The 26,366-nt window shown below is 32.4% G+C and overlaps 1 protein-coding gene across 1 annotated transcript; it reads right to left on the bottom strand.

Moving 5' to 3' along the window:
- Positions 1-469: 469 nt before the first annotated feature.
- slc17a7a (solute carrier family 17 member 7a) lies at positions 470-25,907 on the bottom strand. The gene is made up of 13 exons (XM_067373597.1): positions 25,846-25,907; positions 14,886-15,138; positions 13,908-14,026; positions 6,201-6,315; positions 5,968-6,055; positions 5,701-5,787; positions 4,946-5,088; positions 4,629-4,778; positions 3,049-3,181; positions 2,368-2,478; positions 1,071-1,198; positions 887-956; positions 470-759 (listed from the first exon to the last, which is right to left on the bottom strand). Exons 1-13 carry the CDS (start codon positions 25,905-25,907, stop codon positions 470-472), a joined length of 1,749 nt encoding a protein of 582 aa, XP_067229698.1.
- Between the last annotated feature and the right edge of the window lie 459 nt (positions 25,908-26,366).

Below are 26,366 nucleotides of genomic sequence, written 5' to 3'. Positions count from 1 at the left end.
GCACAACCTTATGATCAAATAAATGTCTACACATCCATAGATTAGCTTGAACCCTTTTACCATATTTAAAGCACTGGATAAAACAAAAGGAAGTGATCACAGTAAGGAAACATACACACACTCACCATGAGCACACACACAGAAGCTCATTTACTGTATACTCGTACACGACAACCATGAACATGTCTAATATCGCTGTCATTTTAAGTGCATTACAGTGATTTTGGCAGGAAGCCTAAAATACTGAACATATAATTAACAGAGCACCACTGTATCTCAATCTGACTCACAAGAAACTTACATCTACACACACACTTTATTGTGTATGTTTACAGAACAATCATCACATAATCTCATTATCAGTTTGGAAATGCATTTGTTCTTTTACTCACTCACTCACTCATTCACTCAGTGTATTTGTTTATTCTGTATTGATCTTTATTCCTTTAGACTTATATGTTTCTTCCCACTATGTGAGCTCTCTTTCTCCTTCTCCACCATATAAATAACTATTTGTCCCAACTGGTTGAACATATTCTTCTGTTTTATCCCAATCTGATACCCATCCTGCCCCAGCGCCAGCTCCGCCCCCATTCGGACCACCGGCATGCGGATTGTTTATAGCTCCGTACTGTCCGCCAGTCCTGTACAGCTCTTCCGTTTCATTGGCCAGTTCGTCCTCTCCCAGAATGCCACACTTCTCCTCGCTGGTATTCTCAGCATCCGCCCATGACTGCTTCTCACCTGATGCGAAGAGCCCTTGGAGCATATTCAAAAGAAGTATGCATCATTTTATGAAAGATATGACAAAAGTAATTTAGAATTATTTGTGAACTGAAAAGAGATTTAGACATGTTTGCATTATTTTTAATTGAACACAGCATACCATAAAATATTACACCCCCATAATGCACCAGTGCTGCAATTAGGAAGACATACTGCCACTCTTCACGTGTCTACAGGCAAATAAACAATAAATAAATCAATTAATAAAAATAAAATTAATAAATTCATCAGCAAAAAATCAATTATTTGGCATGTGAAGGTTGTGTGATATTATTTGTATGTACCTTATGTTTGGTCATTGCTCCAACTATGAGAGGACACACCATTCCTGACAAAGTTCCCACTCCATTGGAGATTCCCATCAGGATACTGGCATAACGTGGAGCAATGTCAAGATGATTCACATTAAACCCTGAGAGGGAAAGAATGTAATCAGAAGTCTGGAAAAAGTATTTGTCATACATGTATCTAAACAAAAACATCTAAAATTGTCAATTTATATCTTACAATTGCAATTAAATTTCTCATAATTGCGACTTAATATATTTCAATGTAACTTTCTTGTAAAGTAATGTAACTTTAAATTTTGTAATTGTGACTTTATATCTCATATTATAAAACGGTTAGTTCTTGTCCTTGATTCTGATTGGTCAATAGCTGTGTTTTATTCATGATAAAACACGGCTATGACCGCTTCACCCAACGGTTCTGTGTATCACTACACAACACACTTAGCAACCACTCTTAGCAACGTAAACTGATTGTTCTCTGTTGATACTGTTCGTTGAAGCTTACTGTATTATGTAGAAGAATGTTGTGAGAAAGAGATCGAGTGAGCGAGTTTATTACCTGCATTCAGATTTAACATTTTCCTTCAGCTCAGTCCTATGTTCATAATAAAACATCTGTTTAAATGTCGGATGTATTATCCTGTCCTTTTAACAGTTAAGGGATTTTTTTTCCCGTGACTGACAGCGCTAGTCAAAGCATTTGTCAGTTGAGTCTTGTTCCGTGTTCACAACAATTCAGTCTTTTCAATGTAAAAGTCTTCACTACTGACTAACACACAGTCTTTGCCGTCATCTAATGGCGTAATAATAACTTCTGTTGCTGGTCACGGTCAGGGACTATTTTTTCCGGCGGAAGGAAGGCTTTTAGTGAGAGTTTACTTCATTAAAGTTGCATTGATATATATTTTTGGATTTAATATTTGTATTGTAACCGTTTTATAAAAGCAATACGGTACTCGAGGCTAGTGCTGTATCGTGAATAAGTCACGGCTGAAGGTCGTTGTTAGGCACGACGCGAAGTGGACTTATTCATGATATACAGCACAGCCTCTTGTACCTTATTGCTTACATGTGATTTTTATTTTTGGTCACTTTTTTCTTATAATTACTTTTTTTTTTAAGTCAGACAGAAAAAGGCTTCCCTGAGAAATAATATTATTTCATGATATTAGCCTAGCCTACTGTATTTACTATATTTTTAATCAAATAAATGCAGCCTTGGTGAACCTAAGAGACTTCTTCCCAAACTTCTGAATGGAAGTGCTAAATAAGGTTCTTTGCTGTTACTAACCTGAAATTGCAAATCCACTGAAGCCAACAGCCAGTACAAGGAAAGAAATGGCCATAGCTTTGGTATGTGAGAAACCAACAACCAAGAGTAGAGTGGCTTCCATGCCAAACCCTAAAACACACACAGACACACACAACAGTATTGTCTATTGAATAAGGAAGCATCCCTCACTCATTTAAAGAGAACATACAAGGACCACTGTGGTTCATGTACCCGTGTCTGTATACCTGAGCCCTGTGCCATCCATTTCTCGGATGCAGTGGTGCATGTGTCTCTGTGTAGGGTTTGTTTGAATGTTGTATGTGCAGATGATTGTGAGAGAGTGAGTGTGTCATGCATTGATGCCTCAGTGATTATTGGCCCAGCTGCCATTGCAGGACCAGACAGAGCAAAATATGCAACTCGCACACATACACAGTTTCTAACTCTGTTGTTTAAAACATACTTTGTGTGCTGGATTCTATATTTTTATCCTTTTTTAAAGGGGAAGTTTACCAAAAATAGAAATTCTGTCATACTATGGCTATTTATTCAGGCTCATGTCATGCTGTTGGTCTTATAATACAAATTTAAAACACAGGTTTGGGACAACATGAAGTCGAGTAAATAATGTAAATGTCTGAGTGAAATTCAATGGGTTTTTGTTGTTTTATTGTCTTTATCATTTTGTCTATATCTTACCTCCACAGTTCATGAGTTTACGGACATTTGTTGTGGTCATTAAATTGTGTGTTCTCAGGTAGTCGGCCAGTTGTCCTCCGATTGGCACAATGATGGTCATGACTAAATGAGGAAGTGCAGACACCAGCCCCACCTGAGTCACAGAAGGAACAAAAAGAGTAGCTATTGAACAAAACATTTTAATCCAGGTGCACAGTACTACATTGTATCAGAGTGTAGACTTAAATTTCACCTGTTCTTGAGCAGTGGTTCTCAATTGGTTTTTATTATTTTTTACTTACTAAAACTTTTTACTGTCTATCAAAAATTAAATAAAATGGTTCTTAATTGTTATTATTCAATAGAATAATTAGATATTCTACTAACTATAAGTAACTTTGCAACTCAATGTCAATAAACTCTCATTAGAGTATTAGTAGACTGTTAGGTCAGGGTTAGTAGAATAATGCAAAGTTACTTATAGTTAGTAGAATGTACGGAAGAGGATTAGGGCCAAGCAATAATAAAAAAATAAAACCATCTTGAGAGTAAAGTTGTTCAATTTCGAGAAAAAACTCGTTAAATTTCGAGAAAAAAGTCGAAATAAAATTTTCAGAATAAAGTCATGAAATTATGAGAAAAAAAGTCGTTAAATTACAAGAACAATTTGTTAAATTACAAATTTGTTCTCATAATTTAATGATTTTTTTCTCGTAATTTAATGACTTTATTCTCAACATTTTATCTCGACTTTTTTCTCAAAATTTAACTAATTTGTTCTCATAATCTAACAACTTTTTTCTCGTAATTTAATGAGTTTACTCTCAACATTTTATCTTGACTTTTTTCTTGAAATTTAACAAGTTTTTTCTTGTAATTTAATGACTTTATTCTCAACATTTTATCTCAACTTTTTTCTTGAAATTTAACACGTTTTTTTCTCATAATTTAACGAGTTTATTCTCAACATTTTTTCTCGAAATTTAACGAGTTTTTTTCTCGTAATTTAACAAGTTTATTCTCAACATTTTATCTCAACTTTTTTCTTGAAATTTAACAAGTTTTTTTCTCGTAATTTAACAAGTTTATTCTCAACATTTTATCTCAACTTTTTTCTTGAAATTTAACAAGTTTTTTTCTCGTAATTTAACAAGTTTATTCTCAACATTTTATCTCAACTTTTTTCTCGAAATTTAACAACTTTAATCTCGAGATGGTTTTATTTTTTTATTATTGCTTGGCCCTGATCCTCTTCCATAAGAATGTCTGTTGAGGGACCATCAAAATAAATTGTTACCAATTAAACATTGAAATCCATTAATATTACCTTCATAGGTCTAAAAATATGATAAATTATCAACATGGCACAGCAACCATTCAACAGTTTTGGCTTCTAAATTTATCAACAACACAAAAAACATGTTTGTTCTGATTTCAACCTTTATTTACTATAGTTTGCTTTTTTATATATGAAATTGTAATTTTCCTGTTTTCAGCAAGCCTTCACAACAGATCTGATTATTTTTGTCTGCAACCCATCAGTTGAGAAACACTGCTGTATCATCATGAAAATGTCTCTAATTTGAGTGTTTGTGTTTCACCTTGCTGATTTCAAAGCCGAACACCTCCTCGAAGTAAGCAGGCTGGCTGATGAGGAGCAGGTAGAAGGTCCAGCTTCTGCAGAAGTTAGCCACGATGATGGCATACACTGGCATTGAGGTAAAGAAGTGCCGCCAGGGAGTCTTAAATTTCTGCAGGGTAGTGAAAAACCAGAGGTCGAACACATCCAGAACAGTGCAGCACGCAGCAGTTACAGATGAGAAATGAGAGAGGATTTAGTGTGTGTGTGCATGTGTATGAAAGAGGGGGAATGTGTGGACGTGTGATTAAGAGAGAAAAATAAAGCCTGTGTTTGTACCTGCAGGGGGTTGACCAGGCCGGCGGATTCCCCGATGGCATCCTCAATGTACTTCCTCTCCTCTGGTGTGATGGTAGGGTGAGCAGCTGGACTTTCATAGGACACTAAAATCCAGAAGAGATACCAGAATATCCCAACACTCCCTGTGAGACAAAGAGAAAAGTGCAATAAGAGTTATCATATGAAAATGATATATTATGTATACACACTACTGTTCAAAAGTTTGGGGTCGGTAAGGTGTTTTTTATTTTTCTGTATGTTTCTGAAAGTCTCTTATTCTCACCAAGGCTGTATTTATTTGACCAAAAATACAGTAATATTGTGAAATATTATTACAATATTTCTATTTGAATATATTTTTAAATGTAATTTATTCGTGTGATGGTAAAGCTGAATTGTCAGCATCATTACTCCAGTCTTCAGTGTCACATGATCCTTCAGAAATCATTCTTTGTTGATTTGTTGCTCAAGAAAAATGTCTTAATAATGTTGAAAACACTTAATATTTTTGTGGATTAGAAAGTTAATAAGAACAGCATTTATTTGAAATCGAAATCTTTTGTAACATTATAAATGTCTTCACTGTCACTTTTGATTAATGCATCCTTGCTGAATAAAATTTCTGGCAAATTTGAAGTTCTGTGTATATTATATATTGTATATTAAAATGTCATGGTTTGCTTCGTCTATTAAATAAACAAAAATTGAATATTAAATAATATTATATGTAATTAAATGACGTGTATGCTACTTACCATACACATAAAACACTGAGGACCACCCGGTGTACTGGACCAAGACTCCAGCCAAAGGCATTGCAACAACAGCACCGGCATATGAACCTAGAACATACAGACATCAACATACAGTTCTGAGTATGCTTCTTCTTATCAGTACCATTTATTAACATTATCATCAATTTCAGCTTTCTCAATTCAAGGTTCAAATAATCACAAACTAAATCCTGCTGATAATATCGTAAGTTTGATATATTTCATGTATTCAAATGATTGACATCTCACCACAGAATGCTGTTGTTGCTAATCGACTTCTTTCAAGGGGCGGAGCCCATTTGGCCCAAATCCCGTGACATGCAGGATATGACACGCCCTTTCAGTAGAGAAATGAATTAATGTGTATGTAATGGTGACAAAACCTTCCTTACATGATGCTATTACACTAATAATAATAATACACTAATTCTACAGACTGACACAAATTCACACAAATCCACACATGCACACAGATGGCATACCTCCACAAGGCCCTGGCAGATCCTGACCATGATAACACACCCGTAGTGAACTCTAGCTGCTGCTGGGATCAACATATTCAGTGTCGATGTGGCCACAATGGCAAAGCCAAACACCCTGAGACCAAACACACGAGGCACAATAAAATATCATGCTAATATCTCATCACAGTGGGTTGGTTGTCATTTTTCATTCCACTGAATATTTCTCAGAGTGGGTTTTTACGTCTTTAATGTTCATCATATAATGCAATCAAGTCTCTTCAGAAACTTTGAACTAAACCGTTTAACTCATATGGATTAGTTTCAGGATCTCTTTATGAACTTTTGAAAGTGGTAGTTGCGTCAACGAAGGGACAGAAATCGCTCAGATTTAATCAAAAATATCTTAATTTGTGTTCTGAAGATTAACGAAGGTCTTATGGGTTTGGAACGACATAAGGATGAGTAATTAATGACAGAAATTTCATTTTTGGGTGAACTAACCCGTCTTTTATGGAAGAGGATTAGGGCCAAGCAATAATAAAAAAATAAAACCATCTCGAGATTAAAGTTGTTAAATTTCGAGAAAAAAGTCGAGATAAAATGTTGAGAATAAACTCGTTAAATTACTAGAAAAAAGTAATTAAATTACGAGAACAAATTCGTTAAATTATGAGAAAAATGTCATTAAATTTCAAGAAAAAAGTCGAGATAAAATGTTGAGAATAAACTCGTTAAATTACGAGAAAAAACGTGTTAAATTTCGAGAAAAAAAAGTCGAGATAAAATTTTGAGAATAAAGTCATTAAATTACGAGAAAAAAGTAATTAAATTACGAGAACAAATTCATTAAATTATGAGAAAAATTTTGTTAAATTTCGAGAAAAATGTCGAGATAAAATGTTGAGAATAAACTCGTTAAATTACGAGAAAAAATTTGTTACATTTCGAGAAAAAAAAGTTGAGATAAAATGTTGAGAATAGAGTCATTAAATTACGAGAAAAAAGTAATTTAAATACGAGAACAAATTCATTAATTTATGAGAAAAATGTCGTTACATTTCGAGAAAAAAGTCGAGATAAAATGTTGAGAATAACTCGTTAAATTACTAGAAAAAAGTAATTAAATTACGAGAACAAATTCGTTAAATTATGAGAAAAATGTCATTAAATTTCAAGAAAAAAGTCGAGATAAAATGTTGAGAATAAACTCGTTAAATTACGAGAAAAAACGTCTTAAATTTCGAGAAAAAAAAGTCGAGATAAAATTTTGAGAATAAAGTCATTAAATTATGAGAAAAAAGTAATTAAATTACGAGAACAAATTCGTTAAATTATGAGAAAAATTTCGTTAAATTTCGAGAAAAATGTCGAGATAAAATGTTGAGAATAAACTCGTTAAATTACGAGAAAAAATTTGTTACATTTCGAGAAAAAAAAGTTGAGATAAAATGTTGAGAATAGAGTCATTAAATTACGAGAAAAAAGTCATTAAATTACGAGAACAAATTCGTTAATTTATGAGAAAAATGTCGTTAAATTTCGAGAAAAAAGTCGAGATAAAATGTTGAGAATAAACTCGTTAAATTACAAGAAAAAACTTGCTAAATTTTGAGAAAAAAAGTTGAGATAAAATGTTGAGAATAAAGTCATTAAGTTACGAGAAAAAACTAATTAAATTACGAGAACAAATTCGTTAAATTACGAGAAAAAAGTCGAGATAAAATGTTGAGAATAAACTCGTTAAATTACTAGAAAAAAGTTATTAAATTACGAGAACAAATTCGTTAAATTATGAGAAAAATGTCATTAAATTTCAAGAAGAAAGTCGAGATAAAATGTTGAGAATAAACTCGTTAAATTACGAGAAAAAACGTGTTAAATTTCGGAAAAAAAAGTCGAGATAAAATTTTGAGAATAAAGTCATTAAATTACGAGAAAAAAGTAATTAAATTACGAGAACAAATTCGTTAAATTATGAGAAAAATTGCGTTAAATTTCGAGAAAAATGTTGAGATAAAATGTTGAGAATAAACTCGTTAAATTACGAGAAAAAATTTGTTACATTTCGAGAAAAAAAGTTGAGATAAAATGTTGAGAATAGAGTCATTAAATTACGAGAAAAAAGTCATTTAAATACGAGAACAAATTCGTTAATTTATGAGAAAAATGTTGTTACATTTCGAGAAAAAAGTCGAGATAAAATGTTGAGAATAAACTCGTTAAATTATTGGAAAAAAGTAATTAAATTACGAGAAAAAATTCGTTAAATTATGAGAAAAATGTCATTAAATTTCAAGAAAAAAGTCAAGATAAAATGTTGAGAATAAACTCGTTAAATTACGAGAAAAAACGTGTTAAATTTCGAGAAAAAAAAGTCGAGATAAAATTTTGAGAATAAAGTCATTAAATTACGAGAAAAAAGTCATTAAATTACGAGAACAAATTCGTTAATTTATGAGAAAAATGTCGTTAAATTTCGAGAAAAAAGTCGAGATAAAATGTTGAGAATAAACTCGTTAAATTACGAGAAAAAAGTAATTAAATTACGAGAACAAATTCGTTAAATTATGAGAAAAATGTCATTAAATTTCAAGAAAAAAGTCGAGATAAAATGTTGAGAATAAACTCGTTAAATTACGAGAAAAAACGTGTTAAATTTCGAGAAAAAAAAGTCGAGATAAAATTTTGAGAATAAAGTCATTAAATTACGAGAAAAAAGTAATTAAATTACGAGAACAAATTCATTAAATTATGAGAAAAATTTCGTTAAATTTCGAGAAAAATGTCGAGATAAAATGTTGAGAATAAACTCGTTAAATTACGAGAAAAAATTTGTTACATTTCGAGAAAAAAAAGTTGAGATAAAATGTTGAGAATAGAGTCATTAAATTACGAGAAAAAAGTAATTTAAATACGAGAACAAATTCGTTAATTTATGAGAAAAATGTCGTTACATTTCGAGAAAAAAGTCGAGATAAAATGTTGAGAATAACTCGTTAAATTACTAGAAAAAAGTAATTAAATTACGAGAACAAATTCGTTAAATTATGAGAAAAATGTCATTAAATTTCAAGAAAAAAGTCGAGATAAAATGTTGAGAATAAACTCGTTAAATTACGAGAAAAAACGTGTTAAATTTCGAGAAAAAAAAGTCGAGATAAAATTTTGAGAATAAAGTCATTAAATTATGAGAAAAAAGTAATTAAATTACGAGAACAAATTCGTTAAATTATGAGAAAAATTTCGTTAAATTTCGAGAAAAATGTCGAGATAAAATGTTGAGAATAAACTCGTTAAATTACGAGAAAAAAATTGTTACATTTCGAGAAAAAAAAGTTGAGATAAAATGTTGAGAATAGAGTCATTAAATTACGAGAAAAAAGTCATTAAATTACGAGAACAAATTCGTTAATTTATGAGAAAAATGTTGTTAAATTTCGAGAAAAAAGTCGAGATAAAATGTTGAGAATAAACTCGTTAAATTACAAGAAAAAACGTGCTAAATTTTGAGAAAAAAAGTTGAGATAAAATGTTGAGAATAAAGTCATTAAGTTACGAGAAAAAACTAATTAAATTACGAGAACAAATTCGTTAAATTACAAGAAAAAAGTCGAGATAAAATGTTGAGAATAAACTCGTTAAATTACTATAAAAAAGTAATTAAATTACGAGAACAAATTCGTTAAATTATGAGAAAAATGTCATTAAATTTCAAGAAAAAAGTCGAGATAAAATGTTGAGAATAAACTCGTTAAATTACGAGAAAAAACGTGTTAAATTTCGAGAAAAAAAAGTCGAGATAAAATTTTGAGAATAAAGTCATTAAATTACGAGAAAAAAGTAATTAAATTACGAGAACAAATTCGTTAAATTATGAGAAAAATTCCGTTAAATTTCGAGAAAATTGTCGAGATAAAATGTTGAGAATAAACTCATTAAATTACGAGAAAAAATTTGTTACATTTCGAGAAAAAAAAGTTGAGATAAAATGTTGAGAATAGAGTCATTAAATTACGAGAAAAAAGTCATTAAATTACGAGAACAAATTCGTTAATTTATGAGAAAAATGTCGTTAAATTTCGAGAAAAAAGTCGAGATAAAATGTTGAGAATAAACTTGTTAAATTACAAGAAAAAACTTGCTAAATTTTGAGAAAAAAAGTTGAGATAAAATGTTGAGAATAAAGTCATTAAGTTACGAGAAAAAACTAATTAAATTACGAGAACAAATTCGTTAAATTACAAGAAAAAAGTCGAGATAAAATGTTGAGAATAAACTCGTTAAATTACTAGAAAAAAGTAATTAAATTACGAGAACAAATTCGTTAAATTATGAGAAAAATGTCATTACATTTCAAGAAAAAAGTCGAGATAAAATGTTGAGAATAAACTCGTTAAATTGCGAGAAAAAACGTGTTAAATTTCGAGAAAAAAAAGTCGAGATAAAATTTTGAGAATAAAGTCATTAAATTATGAGAAAAAAGTAATTAAATTACGAGAACAAATTCGTTAAATTATGAGAAAAATTGCGTTAAATTTCGAGAAAAATGTCGAGATAAAATGTTGAGAATAAACTTGTTAAATTACGAGAAAAAATTTGTTACATTTCGAGAAAAAAAAGTTGAGATAAAATGTTGAGAATAGAGTCATTAAATTACGAGAAAAAAGTCATTAAATTACGAGAACAAATTCGTTAATTTATGAGAAAAATGTCGTTAAATTTCGAGAAAAATGTCGAGATAAAATGTTGAGAATAAACTCGTTAAATTACGAGAAAAAACGTGTTAAATTTCGAGAAAAAAAAGTCGAGATAAAATTTTGAGAATAAAGTCATTAAATTACGAGAAAAAAGTAATTAAATTACGAGAACAAATTCGTTAAATTATGAGAAAAATTCCGTTAAATTTCGAGAAAATTGTCGAGATAAAATGTTGAGAATAAACTCATTAAATTACGAGAAAAAATTTGTTACATTTCGAGAAAAAAAAGTTGAGATAAAATGTTGAGAATAGAGTCATTAAATTACGAGAAAAAAGTCATTAAATTACGAGAACAAATTCGTTAATTTATGAGAAAAATGTTGTTAAATTTCGAGAAAAAAGTCGAGATAAAATGTTGAGAATAAACTCGTTAAATTACAAGAAAAAACTTGCTAAATTTTGAGAAAAAAAGTTGAGATAAAATGTTGAGAATAAAGTCATTAAGTTACGAGAAAAAACTAATTAAATTACGAGAACAAATTCGTTAAATTATGAGAAAAATTTCGTTAAATTTCGAGAAAAATGTCGAGATAAAATGTTGAGAATAAACTTGTTAAATTACGAGAAAAAATTTGTTACATTTCGAGAAAAAAAAGTTGAGATAAAATGTTGAGAATAGAGTCATTAAATTACGAGAAAAAAGTCATTAAATTACGAGAACAAATTCGTTAATTTATGAGAAAAATGTCGTTAAATTTCGAGAAAAAAGTTGAGATAAAATGTTGAGAATAAACTCGTTAAATTACAAGAAAAAACTTGCTAAATTTTGAGAAAAAAAGTTGAGATAAAATGTTGAGAATAAAGTCATTAAGTTACGAGAAAAAACTAATTAAATTACGAGAACAAATTCGTTAAATTACAAGAAAAAAGTCGAGATAAAATGTTGAGAATAAACTCGTTAAATTACTAGAAAAAAGTAATTAAATTACGAGAATTCGTTAAATTATGAGAAAAATGTCATTACATTTCAAGAAAAAAGTCGAGATAAAATGTTGAGAATAAACTCGTTAAATTACGAGAAAAAACGTGTTAAATTTCGAGAAAAAAAAGTCGAGATAAAATTTTGAGAATAAAGTCATTAAATTATGAGAAAAAAGTAATTAAATTACGAGAACAAATTCGTTAAATTATGAGAAAAATTTCGTTAAATTTCGAGAAAAATGTCGAGATAAAATGTTGAGAATAAACTTGTTAAATTACGAGAAAAAATTTGTTACATTTCGAGAAAAAAAAGTTGAGATAAAATGTTGAGAATAGAGTCATTAAATTACGAGAAAAAAGTCATTAAATTACGAGAACAAATTCGTTAATTTATGAGAAAAATGTCGTTAAATTTCGAGAAAAAAGTCGAGATAAAATGTTGAGAATAAACTCGTTAAATTACAAGAAAAAACTTGCTAAATTTTGAGAAAAAAAGTTGAGATAAAATGTTGAGAATAAAGTCATTAAGTTACGAGAAAAAACTAATTAAATTACGAGAACAAATTCGTTAAATTACGAGAAAAAAGTCGAGATAAAATGTTGAGAATAAACTCGTTAAATTACTAGAAAAAAGTTATTAAATTACGAGAACAAATTCGTTAAATTATGAGAAAAATATCATTAAATTTCAAGAAGAAAGTCGAGATAAAATGTTGAGAATAAACTCGTTAAATTACGAGAAAAAACGTGTTAAATTTCGAAAAAAAAAGTCGAGATAAAATTTTGAGAATAAAGTCATTAAATTACGAGAAAAAAGTAATTAAATTACGAGAACAAATTCGTTAAATTATGAGAAAAATTGCATTAAATTTCGAGAAAAATGTTGAGATAAAATGTTGAGAATAAACTCGTTAAATTACGAGAAAAAATTTGTTACATTTCGAGAAAAAAAGTTGAGATAAAATGTTGAGAATAGAGTCATTAAATTACGAGAAAAAAGTAATTTAAATACGAGAACAAATTCGTTAATTTATGAGAAAAATGTTGTTACATTTTGAGAAAAAAGTCGAGATAAAATGTTGAGAATAAACTCGTTAAATTATTGGAAAAAAGTAATTAAATTACGAGAAAAAATTCGTTAAATTATGAGAAAAATGTCATTAAATTTCAAGAAAAAAGTCAAGATAAAATGTTGAGAATAAACTCGTTAAATTACGAGAAAAAACGTGTTAAATTTCGAGAAAAAAAAGTCGAGATAAAATTTTGAGAATAAAGTCATTAAATTACGAGAAAAAAGTCATTAAATTACGAGAACAAATTCGTTAATTTATGAGAAAAATGTCGTTAAATTTCGAGAAAAAAGTCGAGATAAAATGTTGAGAATAAACTCGTTAAATTACAAGAAAAAACTTGCTAAATTTTGAGAAAAAAAGTTGAGATAAAATGTTGAGAATTAAGTCATTAAATTATGAGAACAAACTCATTAAATTACGACTTTTTTCTTGTAATTTAAGAACATTTTTCTCATAATTTAACGAATTTGTTCTCGTAATTTAACGACTTTTTTCTCGTAATTTATTGACTTTATTCTCAACATTTTATCTCAACTTTTTTTCTCAAAATTTAACGAGTTTATTCTTGTAATTTAACGAGTTTATTCTCAACATTTTATCTCGACATTTTTCTTGTAATTTAATGAGTTTATTCTCAACATTTTATCTCGACCTTTTTCTCGAAATTTAACGAGTTTTTTCTCGAAATTGAACAACTTTAATCTCGAGATGGTTTTATTTTTTTATCATTGCTTGGCCCTAATCCTCTTCCGTAGTCTTTTAGGTAGGTTTCAAAATAGCTTATAATAATTTCCACCAGGGTCAAAAAAATCGTATTTGAATTGAACTGAACACACACTGGACTTTTGTCATAATATATGGGGTAAGTTGCCACACCAGCCAATGCAAAAGACCACAATTGTGTAACTGGACATTTGACTCAAACCCCTCATAGTTACTGAAATCAAGCCCTTGTGACAATCTGACTCTTACCGGTTAGCAGCAAACTTTTGACAGATGAATCCCCCTGGGATTTGCGTGACAATGTAACCCCAGAAGAAGGAGCCGTGTATCATCCCCACTGTCTCAGGGTCCCATGTGAACTGAGCAGCCTGAGAGGAAAAAAAGAAAGTCAAACTCCTCTCACCCAATGTATATTCGACAGCATTCTGTGCAAAAAGCTGAGAATATTTCAAAGTGCACTGCTTGTGTATTAGAAAATGATTACACATCACTCTTCAAGGCATCACATAACCTGAAACATCTCTTTTTCTGTTACATTTGCAAAAACAAAAGTATGGCGGGAATGTGAGAAAAGAGAGAAATACCATAAGTAATAAAGTAGTCACTAAAAGTAAAAGATAAAGTAGTCTAATATAATGAAATAAAATAATAATACTAATAATTGATCATAAAATAATTATTATCATTATCATTCTCTGTGCATTTTCTGTAACAGATCCCTGCGGGGGTAAATTGCTTTGCTGGGTGAAGCCCTGCACTTTTTGATGAAATACTACAGGGAATTAAGCAAAGCTGATCCCCTCTCACAGTGCAAACTGGGTCGTCGTTAACTGGCTAATGATGATAAACTGGAATTTAAGGTACTCAATTGATTTGCATATATTTATTTATGCATATATTTAGATATTGACAGTATACTTTCTGTTCTAAAAGCTAGAAATCTTTCATATAGCATATCAAACTGGCTGTAGGCTATTTGTTGTTGTACCTTAATTTCTTAAAAATCTGTGTTGTATTAATCAATGCTGAATGTATCTTATTGGTATGCTAAATAAAACAACAACAACAACAAAAAATGCCTAAAATATGCCTGATAATAAACCCCAAAATGCCCAATATTTCTTCATTCGGATTTTAAATAACTCCAGTCCACTCTTCATATGAATTTTCTTAAACTCCAGTGGATGCTCTTTATTTGTTAAGTTGAATTCCAGCACTGATACTGACCACTATGACAGGTTTCTTTCCGGAGTAAACCGTGTGGTCGTTGACCATGCTGACGATGGCCACACCCAGGTTACAGCGGATGCCGAATGAGATGCAGAAGCCCAGGCCTGACAGGATGGCGATGATGTAACGGCGTGGCATCCCGAAACACGTGCAGTCCACGACGGGAAGCTCCTTCTCCTCCACCAGCTCCGGACGACCTTCTGCTGACAGCTCGATCGTCTCGCCATTCTGCTGACGTTTCTCGAGGAGTCTGGATGTGGATACAGAAAGTGTAAGGCCAATATAAGTAAGTTGTGTATAAGTAACAGTGTGCAAAGATTTGATCAATTCATATAATAACTGGCTCTGATTAGTGATAATACTTTTAGAGGGTCAAAAGGTCAAAAATGCTTTTATCCAAAGTAATTTTCAGGCCACATATTACAAGTCTTAGATTAATCTGAGGTTAAGTGTCTTACTCAAGGACACAGTTCATGTCTCCTCACAGGGTTAAACCAGGTCAATATTGGATATCAGTCAGAGGGCACGGATTTGATTTTAGAGTACGCTTAAATCCACGCCAGCGCTCATATTTATGAAAAAGGTCTTTGACGTTGAAAAGTGCTTAGCGCCACGTCAGGGTCTGAGCAGACGTACACACTTTTCCTTGTTCGCACACTTATTCTTGCAGCTCACCATTCTAAATGAAAGGATTTGGATGATGACTGTTTATCTTTTATATGTAAATGACATTAATTAGGTTTAAATCGCAAAGAACTGAAACTGAAAAAGTTACTGATAGGAAAAATTCCATCTACTTTTGAATATTAAAATATTTCATAAGTCAGATCAGACCTGTATGTTTTATTACACTGCATGAAATCAAAATATATGATTCCTGTTTTTTTATGGAATATTGCAGAAAATGTATTATTAAAAAAATATGTGTGCATATAATTTTTTCAGATTTTGATGAGCCTCTCTTCTCCTCTCTGTTGATGTATTTACTGGCACGAGGGCAGGACAACCTGTCACTCACATGAGATCACAGCAATAGTAAACCACAAACATCCAATCAATTCTCAAATGAAGTCGGAGCCCTGCATTTTTTCTTGTTCGAGAAGCCGTTTCACTCGTATATAGCTCGGAAATTAAGTCGCATACACTACTAGGGAACCCTCATAGGTCATAGAACTACATCACATACACACCTAAAACCAGGCGGGATGCAGAGGGAAGACACAGAGGGAGAGAGGACATGGAACAAGAATGAGGTGTCTCACTGGATAGCAGTACATGGGAGTCCAGCAGAGACCTAAAGAGAGACCATCTGGGTATGCAACCTGTCTGCAACGTTTACAGCCAATAAAAACACGCATACATACAAGCACACAAGCAAACACTTTCACAGACATATGCTCTGAAGCTTACAATAAATATATGGATTTAATGTGCAGATAAAATGAATGCAGAGATTATCTATATGCACCATTAAATCTATCCTTTACATAGACACTCAGTGTATTTAATGTAATATTTTTATATATATAAAAAATATGATTTACTATTACTACTTACTAAAAATGAATCACAGTTTCCAACCCTAATAATAATAATTAGAAATGTTTCTTGAGTCGCAAATCAGTCAAATCAGCCAAAATCATCTCCGAAGGATCATGTGACTGGAGTAATGAAGCTGAAATTTCACAGGAATAAATTACATTGTTCTGTTTTATCAGTACATTACTATTTTTAGTGTATTTCTTTGTTCAAGTAAATGCAGTCTTCTTTGTAAGCAATACATTACTTCTTTCAGAAATGTTTTGCCAATCCCACACTTTTGAATGGTAGTCTTATATTCATTCACCGGCCACTTTATTAGGTACACTTTGCTAATAATTGCTAGTACTGGGTTGGACCTTTTGCCTTCAGAGATGCCTTCTTCATGGCATAGATTCAACAAGGTGCTGGAAAAATTTCTCAGACATAGTCCATATTGACAGGATAGCATCACGCAGATACTGCAGATTTGTCAGTTGCATATCCATGATGCCAATCTCCCATTCCACAACATGCTAAAGTTGCTCTATTGGACTGAGATCTGATCAGTGGAGGCCATTTGAGTACGGTGAACTCATTGTCATGCTCAAGAAACCAGTTTGAGATGACTTGAGCTTTGTGACATGGTGCATTATCCTGCTGGAAGTAGCCATCAGAAGATGGGTGCACTGTGGTCATATATCAGTAACAATACTCAGGTAGGCGTTTAAACAACGCTCAATTTGTACTAAGAGGCCCACAGTGTGCCAAGAAAATATCCCCCACACTATTACACAATCATCTTGAACTCGTTGATACAAGGCAGGATGGATCCATGCTGTCAAGTTGTTTATGCCAAATTCTGACACTACCATCTGAATGTTGCAGTAGAAACTGAGACTCAAGCAACATTTTCCCAATGTTCTATTGTTTAATATTTAGGTGAGCCCATGTGAATTGTAACCTCAGTTTCCTGTTCTCAGCTGACAGGAGTGGCACCTGGTGTGATCTTCTGCTGCTGGAGCCCATCTGCATCAAGGGTCGATGTGTCATGCAGAACTCGGTTGAAACGAGTGCTTATTTGAGTTACTGTTGCCTTTCTATCAGCTTAAACCAGTCTGGCCATTCTCCTCTGACCTCTAGCATCAACAAGGCATTTTCACCGACACAGAATCTGCTACTGACTGGATATTTTCTCTTTTTCAGACCATTCTCTGTAAACCCTGATGGCTGCACATGAAAATCCCAGAACATCCGATATTTCTGAAATACTCAGCCCATATGCAACATTCAAAGTTCGAACTTCAGCAGATCATCTTGACCATGTCTACATGCCTAAATGCATTGAGTTGCTGCCATGTGACTGCCATATGTATATATATTAGGGGTGTAACAATATATCGTACCACAATTGCAATTAAAAAAAATGCAACAATATGTTGCAAAAATGAAAATTACTGTGTGAGAAAAAATTCAAGTTTACAGAGTCTTAGTGTCAATCCTACATTAATCTGCGATATATAATGTTGAATAATGATGCAATAAGGGAATATTTGTGGGTCCTGATAATGCCAAATGTCTTATGTTACCATTAAATATTTATGTATATTTTCAGCTTCAGAATCATGAATATTTTTATTCTGGTGTCCTGTGCATTGGGTTACCAGCACCAAGTCCAAGCCTATTCATTTCCACTCCCAATGTAATACCAGATTTAGCATTTTAATCAACAGTTTAAACATTTTTTATTAACCTTTTACCTTATGTCTTGGAGTATCACAATAATCGTGACATAAGGATATATATGTATATGTATATATATATATATGTATATATATATATATATATATACCCTCATATCACGATTATTGTGATATATATACAATAGTTGTATAAAATAGAATAGCCTACAGAGAACGACTTCTGAGCTCCACAAATCTCATATACATGTATCACAATATTAATCTCTTTCTCTCTCTCTGTACTCTTTCTCTCTATTTCTCTCATTCTGTCACTGTTCCTACAAAAGCAGATCCCTTATAATCCCTTTAACCTCAAACAACATACAATCAGAAAGTGAAGAAGAGAAATGAGTGGGAGATGACTGCATATGTGTGTTTGCATGCTGGAGAGCAGATTAATTCAGCAGCCATAATGTGTTTTAATGTGAAACTAAAAAGGGTGTCTCGTGGAAAATAGCAATGTGTTTCAATTATAACTAAAACCTCTTGCACCCGTGACTCATACACGTCCCTCCCCTTCAATCTCCCCCTTCCATCTCTTATCCACTGATAATCTGTAGCCCCACCCTCAGATTAGGATTACAGAAATTATAGACTTCCGGAGATAAATATGAGCTAGAAAAAAAGAATGACTGAGTGGAATGAGAAAGAGAGATGGAAAAAGAGAAAGAGAATTGTCCACAATTTAACGCACACATATTCACTCAGGAAGATGTGTAATTAAGGTTAAAGCTAGTTAAAAACAGATTGCAGCCAACAGCAGCACATATGCTACCTACTAATGAGAATGACTGTTGGCTGTAATTAATATTTATTTTATGGAGTATTTTAGCTCTTTATCTGCATCTTACACCATGTGACCAAAAAAAAAAAAAAGGTTTACGGATCATGCACTTCTGCATCTCATTCCACGGTTCATGACGCACCAGCTGACCTCTATGTGTGTGTGTGTGTTTAGGCCGTCTAATAAAGAGACAGGTGTACCGCAGAAGGGGGTGGTACGAGAACTTTGCTACGACAAACACTTTATGTGGGTAAGACACAAACACGCTCACAGAATCCTGTCCAGTAGTATGAACTTCTATGTCAGCATGTTATAAATATCTTACATGGGTACCAAGAGCCAAGTTTTATCTATATAGTATAATACATACACATTTGCATAATGATTATAACAGCACTATCTCAGCATTTGTTTAATAGTTTTTATTGATCTCATATGCATATTATACACTTAACCTCTCCACACAAAATGACTATATCAAGCATGCTCTGATTCTCAAGTACATCATATTCACTTTCCCATCAATTAGATTTTTTGACCATTAAAAGTATTTTCTATAAAGAGTTTATCATTAAGTAAAACTAAAACTAAAATTCAAACCCTAAAAAAACATTTTCGTTACTTGAAATTAACGTTAACCGAAATAAAATAAAAATAAAAAAAAACTTACATTTATTTGATTTCAGCTATAGTTGACAAGGCTGCATTTCTAAATTAAAGTACTAAAATACCTAAAACTAAATAAACTAAAACTAAAAATTTATGAAAACTAAATATTTAACTATTTAAAAAAATTATAACAAAATTTACACAAAAAATGGAAATAGTTAAATCTAATTAAAAACATTGAAAAAAACTGAATAAAACAACTTTCCTGTGGCCTTAATATTAAAGTGTCCTTCAGAATCTTTGTGAAAGTAGTACATCATATAGGTATTTTTCGCCAACTGATTTCTGAATATTGGCTGCATATGAATATGCATAATTCCCTATACTATACAGTGGATGTAAAAAACTATATGAAAAGAGTAGTATGTATTCATAACAGTAGGCGAAAAGTACCTGGATGACCTACTACTTCCGACGAGATTCTGAAGTCCGCATCTAATGGATACTTTACTATTCCATGAGGCCACAGGAGAGGAGCTGTGAATGGAAGATGCAACTGATGCTGGCAGGTCACATAAAAATGACAACATAATGAATGTAGTACATCTACAACCCTAAATCAAGAAAAGCTGGGACATTTTTTAAAACACAATAAAATCAGGAATCTGTGATTTGTTAATTCTCTTGAACCTTTATTTAAAGGGGTCCTTGATTATGATTTCACTTTTTTAACTTTAGTAATGTTTGAGGATAAACAAAATCTGCAAAGTCACGATGCTAAAAATTCAATGCAAAGGGAAATATTTTCTTTTGCTGAAATCGCTTTTTTAAGGACTAACGTTATAACAACTGGCTGTTGGGACTACAACAAGCTTCTTCCCGGGTTGGTGACATCACAAACCTCAACATTTACATAAACCTTGCCCCTGGGAACACGCAACAAAGGGGGTGAGGCCATGTTGGCCTCAGCAGAGTGTTGTTTATAATGCCGTCATTTTACGCCAAATTAGGGTCAATTCAATGCTTCAAAAGTTTAACATGACGGCACATGCTAGTCGATGAGTTCACAGCGATCAACTCCACAGCAACTACATACATTTATCCACTAACCGTTCAGAAATGTCCAGTTGCATTCTAAAAGTTGTAACTTCCTCCTGAGTCTCTCCATCAGTGTCCGACTCCGGTTTGAACAATGTAAGACTGAACATCGTTCCTGACAATCCTCATTTTGACTGCGTGAGATTCTCCAGCTTTGTTGTTGTTGAGTAACTGAAGCACGAATTGTTAAGGCTCCGCCCTCTTCTGAAATGCTTATTTGCATTTAAAAGGACACACACAACATGGCGTGTTTTTGCTCACACCTATAGGGGCAAACTTGACAAGCTATAATAAATGATCTGTGAGGTATTTTGAGCTGAAACTTCACATATACATTCTGGGGACACCAGAGACTTATTGTACATATTGTAAAATAAGTCCCCTTTAACTGACAAAAGTGTTGCAGCCATCAAAATTGTTTATATTTTCATAATACAATCAAGTTGGTCAGTGAAAACATTGAAAATCTTTTCTTTTTACTTTTGTAAGTTAAGTAAATGTTCAAGAGAATTAACAAATCACAGATTATTGATATTATTGCATTTTACAAAATGCCTGAACTTTTATTGATTTGGGGTTGTACATTCATAAGCTTACACAGAACATACTTTTTTAATGGCCACAAAGTGTTTATTCAAAAGAACTACCGACTCGGAGAGTATGCGATTTTAGTGAGTAATGAATATAAAATTACTTTGTTATAATTTGTATATATCATATGTAATCATCTTATTGGATTGTCCATAATTAAAATTATTAAAATAAATATTTTAATTACAATTTTTTTTTTTTTTACAAATTATTTAAAAAATATAAATAATTAAAATTTTATTATAATTTTAAACAGACTTTCATGCTTTTTTTCTTTCAATTTTTTTTACAGCATGTTCACTTGTCAACATGTACATAAACAGCAATATCATTATTTACTATGAATTGACCAAAAAACAACAAAAAACCTCACTGAAAATTACAGATCACGCACTTTTACCATGATATAAGTTCACATTCCATTCACTGTAAAAAAAAATCCCGTTGTTTCTACGGAAAAATACCGGCAGCTGTGGTTACCAGAACAATACTGTAAAAATGACATCAAACCGTAAACATACTTACGGAGTTACATGTGAATTTTACATTTTAAATCTGTTAAATTTAAGGTAAAATAACATATTTCATTAACTGATATAATGTTAATTTACCAACCTAACGAAGTGCTAATATCTGTTTTGTACCTTTATAATACACTGACAGTCACCAATCACAGTGGTGATAAGAGTCACATGATGAATCAAAGTTCATCTCAAGCTGAGAAAGACAATACTAACATATAGAAGGAGCACACAGTGTCATTCACACACACACTAAACACCATCATGGTAACATGCATGAAATTATAAAAATGCAATAAACATTAATTTAACAACATTAGATGTAAGATAAAACCCTAATGTACATAACTGATTAGAAAAAAATGAGAAAAACTAAGAAGAAACAGTTATTTCAACGAAAATATATCAAATGTGAAGTGTCACGCAGGGAATTGTGGGAATGTCAATATACGGTTTTTCACTGTAAATTTTACAATGAATTGTTATTTTTCACTTCCAAAAACTGAATTTAATGGTATTTTACCGTAAAATTACATTAAATGTACCATTAGATCTATTACAGTTATTCACCGTATAGTACGGAAGCTTTCTATAAACCAATCAACAGTTTTTCACCGCAGCATTTTTAGTCTTTTACTGTTAAAATCATGGTAATTTTTTACAGTGTTGTTCAATACATTGTTCAACAAGTTCAGAGGTGAGATGTGTAGATTTCTGCTAACACTAAAGGTTTATTGCTCATACAAACACACCAAACATACATTGACACACATGCACTTTTTCCCATTTAATCTTGATGTAAGAGGATGAAGGCACGACAGAAAAAAAAATTACATAATCCTACAGTTCTCTCACCCAACCCTAACCCCCCTCCTCCTCCTCCTCCTCCTTCTCTCTTTGTACATCACTACAACTCTGCTCTGTTTATCCTTTTTACATCCTGGCTCACTATTCCACTGTCGTTTCATGTATGGAAAGGTGTTCTGAATCTAGCCGCCTCTCTGACCTTTGGTTAATTTTATGAAAAATTCTGATGACATTGTATAAAGGTAACAGATTAAAACTGATACACAAATCTCTAACCCCCTCCCATACACATTTCTTTCTGTTCTACCATCAGTGTTGTTCTATGATTTTTATGCCAAACTCCTCTGACCCTCCCCTGCGTCTATTGAACAGATTGGGTCTCAGTGGGACCGTGTCACCTGGGGAGATACTTCCCCCCTCCTGACACACACACACACACACACACACACACGCAAACTTATACACATCCCAGCAGTCTGACCTTCACATGCTTTCAGATAAGCAGCCTAGTGAACATGCAAAATGCAAACGACAAACAAGAATAAAAATCTGTGAGTGAAAAACAGTACAGGAGAAATGACCTAAGCACCATCAGCTGAACATGCCATTTTTTTTAAATGCATCTTTCTTTCTTTCTTTCTTTCTTTCTTTCTTTCTTTCTTTCTTTCTTTCTTTCTTTCTTTCTTTCTTTCTTTCTTTCTTTCTTTCTTTCTTTCTTTCTTTTTCTTTCTTTCTTTCTTTCTTTCTTTCTTTCTTTCTTTCTTTCTTTCTTTCTATGTTGTTGTTAACTTTTACCTAAATGTTTCTCTTGGAATCAGAAGGTGCCATAAATCTGAATGAAAATTGAATTTATGGTGTAAGTTCTTATATGTTTGATTTTTAATAAAACTGATAAATTTTTTTCTTAAATATTCATATTTAAAATATGAAAATCCATAATAATATGTTAATTATTTCATTTTACAACTATGATAATCTAAACTTGTGGCATCACAAATAACATTTTATCGAAAGTTAGTGAACTTGGTTACCAAGGAGACTAAAGTGTCAGTAAAGAGCCTGTTTGAGATGAAAAATGATATGTGATATATGAAAAAAAAGAAAATCACAATAAATATCACTTGTAATATTTAATTATGTTATTTCAAATAAAACTGTATTTTTTGTCAAATTATTCACTAAGTGTTAAGATATGATTCACAGTTTATGTATCTTCAACACACAAACTGCAATCTATGAAACTATCTACTGCAAGACAATATATATATATATATATATATATATATATATATATATATATATATATATATATATATATATATATATATATATATATATATATATATATCCAATGTTGGACATTGTTAATGGACAAATAAACTGCGAGAGTGAAAAATATGCCTAAGAGAATTTACTTTGTAAGAAATAAAAATTCCACGGGGCTGAAATGGCATCTGTTCTTCCGTGAGGAATGTCAGAAAGAGAAGAGTTGAGGTGGAGAGATGGAATAGGGATGACAGAGGGAAAACTGCAGGTGTGAAGTGTATTGCTTGCTGGCGTGTGAGGCTGTGAAACAGTAGGAGCAGGAGATGCATTGCTGAGCTTTAAATGATTAATCAGCTGCTGATGCTCCCTCTAAAATATTATCAGGGACACAGAGTCTCAGAGCTAAAGAAGAGAGTCAGACATCCAAATCAGCAGTTTACTTTTAACACAAACTTTTAACACAGATAGGCCTATCATACCTTGGATTATTTTAAGAATAAAGAATTTTGTACTCAAAAAGTTCTATTCAATTCAATTCCAGAGGGAAACTACGCACGTGCAGCATCGCGAAAAAATGGGGAGTCGCGTGCAGCCCTTCATTTAATCCCGCGAGCTCGAGCACACTCAGCACAGACGACGGAGCTGACTGGTGTGCGCGAGAGACGAGGAAGTGATGGGAGGGGGTGTTCAGGGATTTGTAGGGCCGACAGCTGTGTGTGGGTGTGTGTTTATGTGTGTGTTTCTGACGGGCTATTTCGGAGCTGGATTTAAATGTTTAGTTGCTACCTAAAATCTCACGAAAGAGTTTGCGCTTTAACACTAAACTAAAAATAAAACTTCAACGCTAAAACTCATTTCATCTGTGAGTGTTGACATGACTCTGTTTGCATCGCAAATATAGCGTAGGCTATTTATTTTATAGAATATAGAAAAATATCTAATCCATAGGCTATTTTAGTAGGCTATTAGTAACAATGATGTTATCAAACATTTTTCCAAGAACTTGTTTGAAAGGGATGTACTTTGACCTTTGGGATAGTCCATCCTGTAAGAATTTGGGCTTAAGACAGATATCGAATTAACAAGATTTAAAAAGGTATTTAAAATGCTCCCCTGCCAAATCTGCCATGACAAAATACTTCCTGGTCTTAATTAGGTTTAAAATAGGCTAATACATTTCAGTTGTTGAAATAAATTACTTTTTATCATCCTATAGAATTATATAGCTAGGCCTAGCCTATGTTTTTTTTTCTCCCCCTCTATCACGCATAATATGTGTTTCATAGCCAACACTTTTTAAAATGAATAATATTGTTATAAAAGTAGCCTACTGTTAATTTATTTATTTATGGAACTTTTGAATCGAATAAGCTTCGTGCTAAGTACTCATGACGTATACAGACCAAATTTGGTCAACGACTTCCTGTTCTCTGACCGCGGTCTGCTTCATCAACTAGTGCGTGGAATCAGAGCTTGTGTGTGTCCCGGGACGCGCGAGCTGCTGTTCAGTGATGCGCGCTACTACCTGACGCTCAGGTGGAATAATGAAGTTCATCTGATATATGAACTCGCTCACGCGCACAGATAGCTACTACAGTGAGAGATAAAGCGACCAACGCCAAGCGTCAAATGTCTGTGGCACCGGGTTAGCCTCGAACTAATCTGATCCATCTGGACAATCTTCTCAATCGGACAGAGTGGATGCATTACGTGCAAACAGATTACATAAGAAGACATTTGACTGAGATTCAGTCACGACAAGGGTTTGCACCTGATATTTTGAAGCTGGAACACAATCACTTTTTGGCTAGAATGAACTTGATATAATACGTTTCTAATTGTGCTGTCAGATGCTGTCACAGACATAAACTCGACCCATTTCAATTCCAATGTTTTTCAACAAATCACCTCTGGGCAATATTTATTTTTGAATTAAAAGAAACCAAGAGGGACATTTAAAGCAATTAAAGGAAAAGTTCTTAAAAGTACAAACGCACTTTAATGATAGAAAGATACCTCACCTGTGTATTTTTCCCAAAGTTTTTCCTGCCTGAGCCTTAAAGCGGTCCGGACGGATCTCCATCCTCGCGACTTCCGAGTCCGACCGGTGTGCTCCTGGCCCGTGTGCCTGCCTCTCTCTCTCTCTCTCTCTATCTCTCTTCAGTTATCCCTCTAACATCCCCCAATCCTCTCTCTCTCTCTCTCTCTCCCTCTCTCTCTCTGTCCGTGGTCCTGATGAATGTATACAGGCTATAATCATTCAAATCAAATCAAACCATCAAAATGACACGCCTCAATTTTTTTTTTTTTTTTTTTTTTGCCTTTTGAACTTGTTAACAACACACACTAACATTTACACAACTGCACATTACATAGCCTAAAATATATGTAAAATAAATAAAAGCATAAAGCCTATGGCTATATAGACCTATGCATTTAAAGAAAAAGCTAAGACAATAAAAGCTTTTCATAGCTTATTATATCTTGATCATGTAACTATTCTAGCTACATGTCACAATTTGTCACCTGTAATGAAAGTCGT

Source organism: Chanodichthys erythropterus, chromosome 3 (assembly GCF_024489055.1).
Source record: "Chanodichthys erythropterus isolate Z2021 chromosome 3, ASM2448905v1, whole genome shotgun sequence".
In the NCBI taxonomy this organism is placed as follows: domain Eukaryota; kingdom Metazoa; phylum Chordata; class Actinopteri; order Cypriniformes; family Xenocyprididae; genus Chanodichthys; species Chanodichthys erythropterus.
This window is presented reverse-complemented; position numbering and strand designations above follow the sequence as displayed.

Excerpts from the sequence above, each read along its gene's own strand:
- slc17a7a (XM_067373597.1), bottom strand. The coding sequence starts at position 25,907 with ATGGAGATCCGTCCGGACCGCTTTAAGGCTCAGGCAGGAAAAACTTTG. Across the intron at positions 5,788-5,967 it reads AGCAACAACAGCATTCTGTG|GTTCATATGCCGGTGCTGTT; the intron begins GTGAGATGTCAA and ends TGTATGTTCTAG. Across the intron at positions 4,779-4,945 it reads GCCTGGTCAACCCCCTGCAG|AAATTTAAGACTCCCTGGCG; the intron begins GTACAAACACAG and ends ACTACCCTGCAG.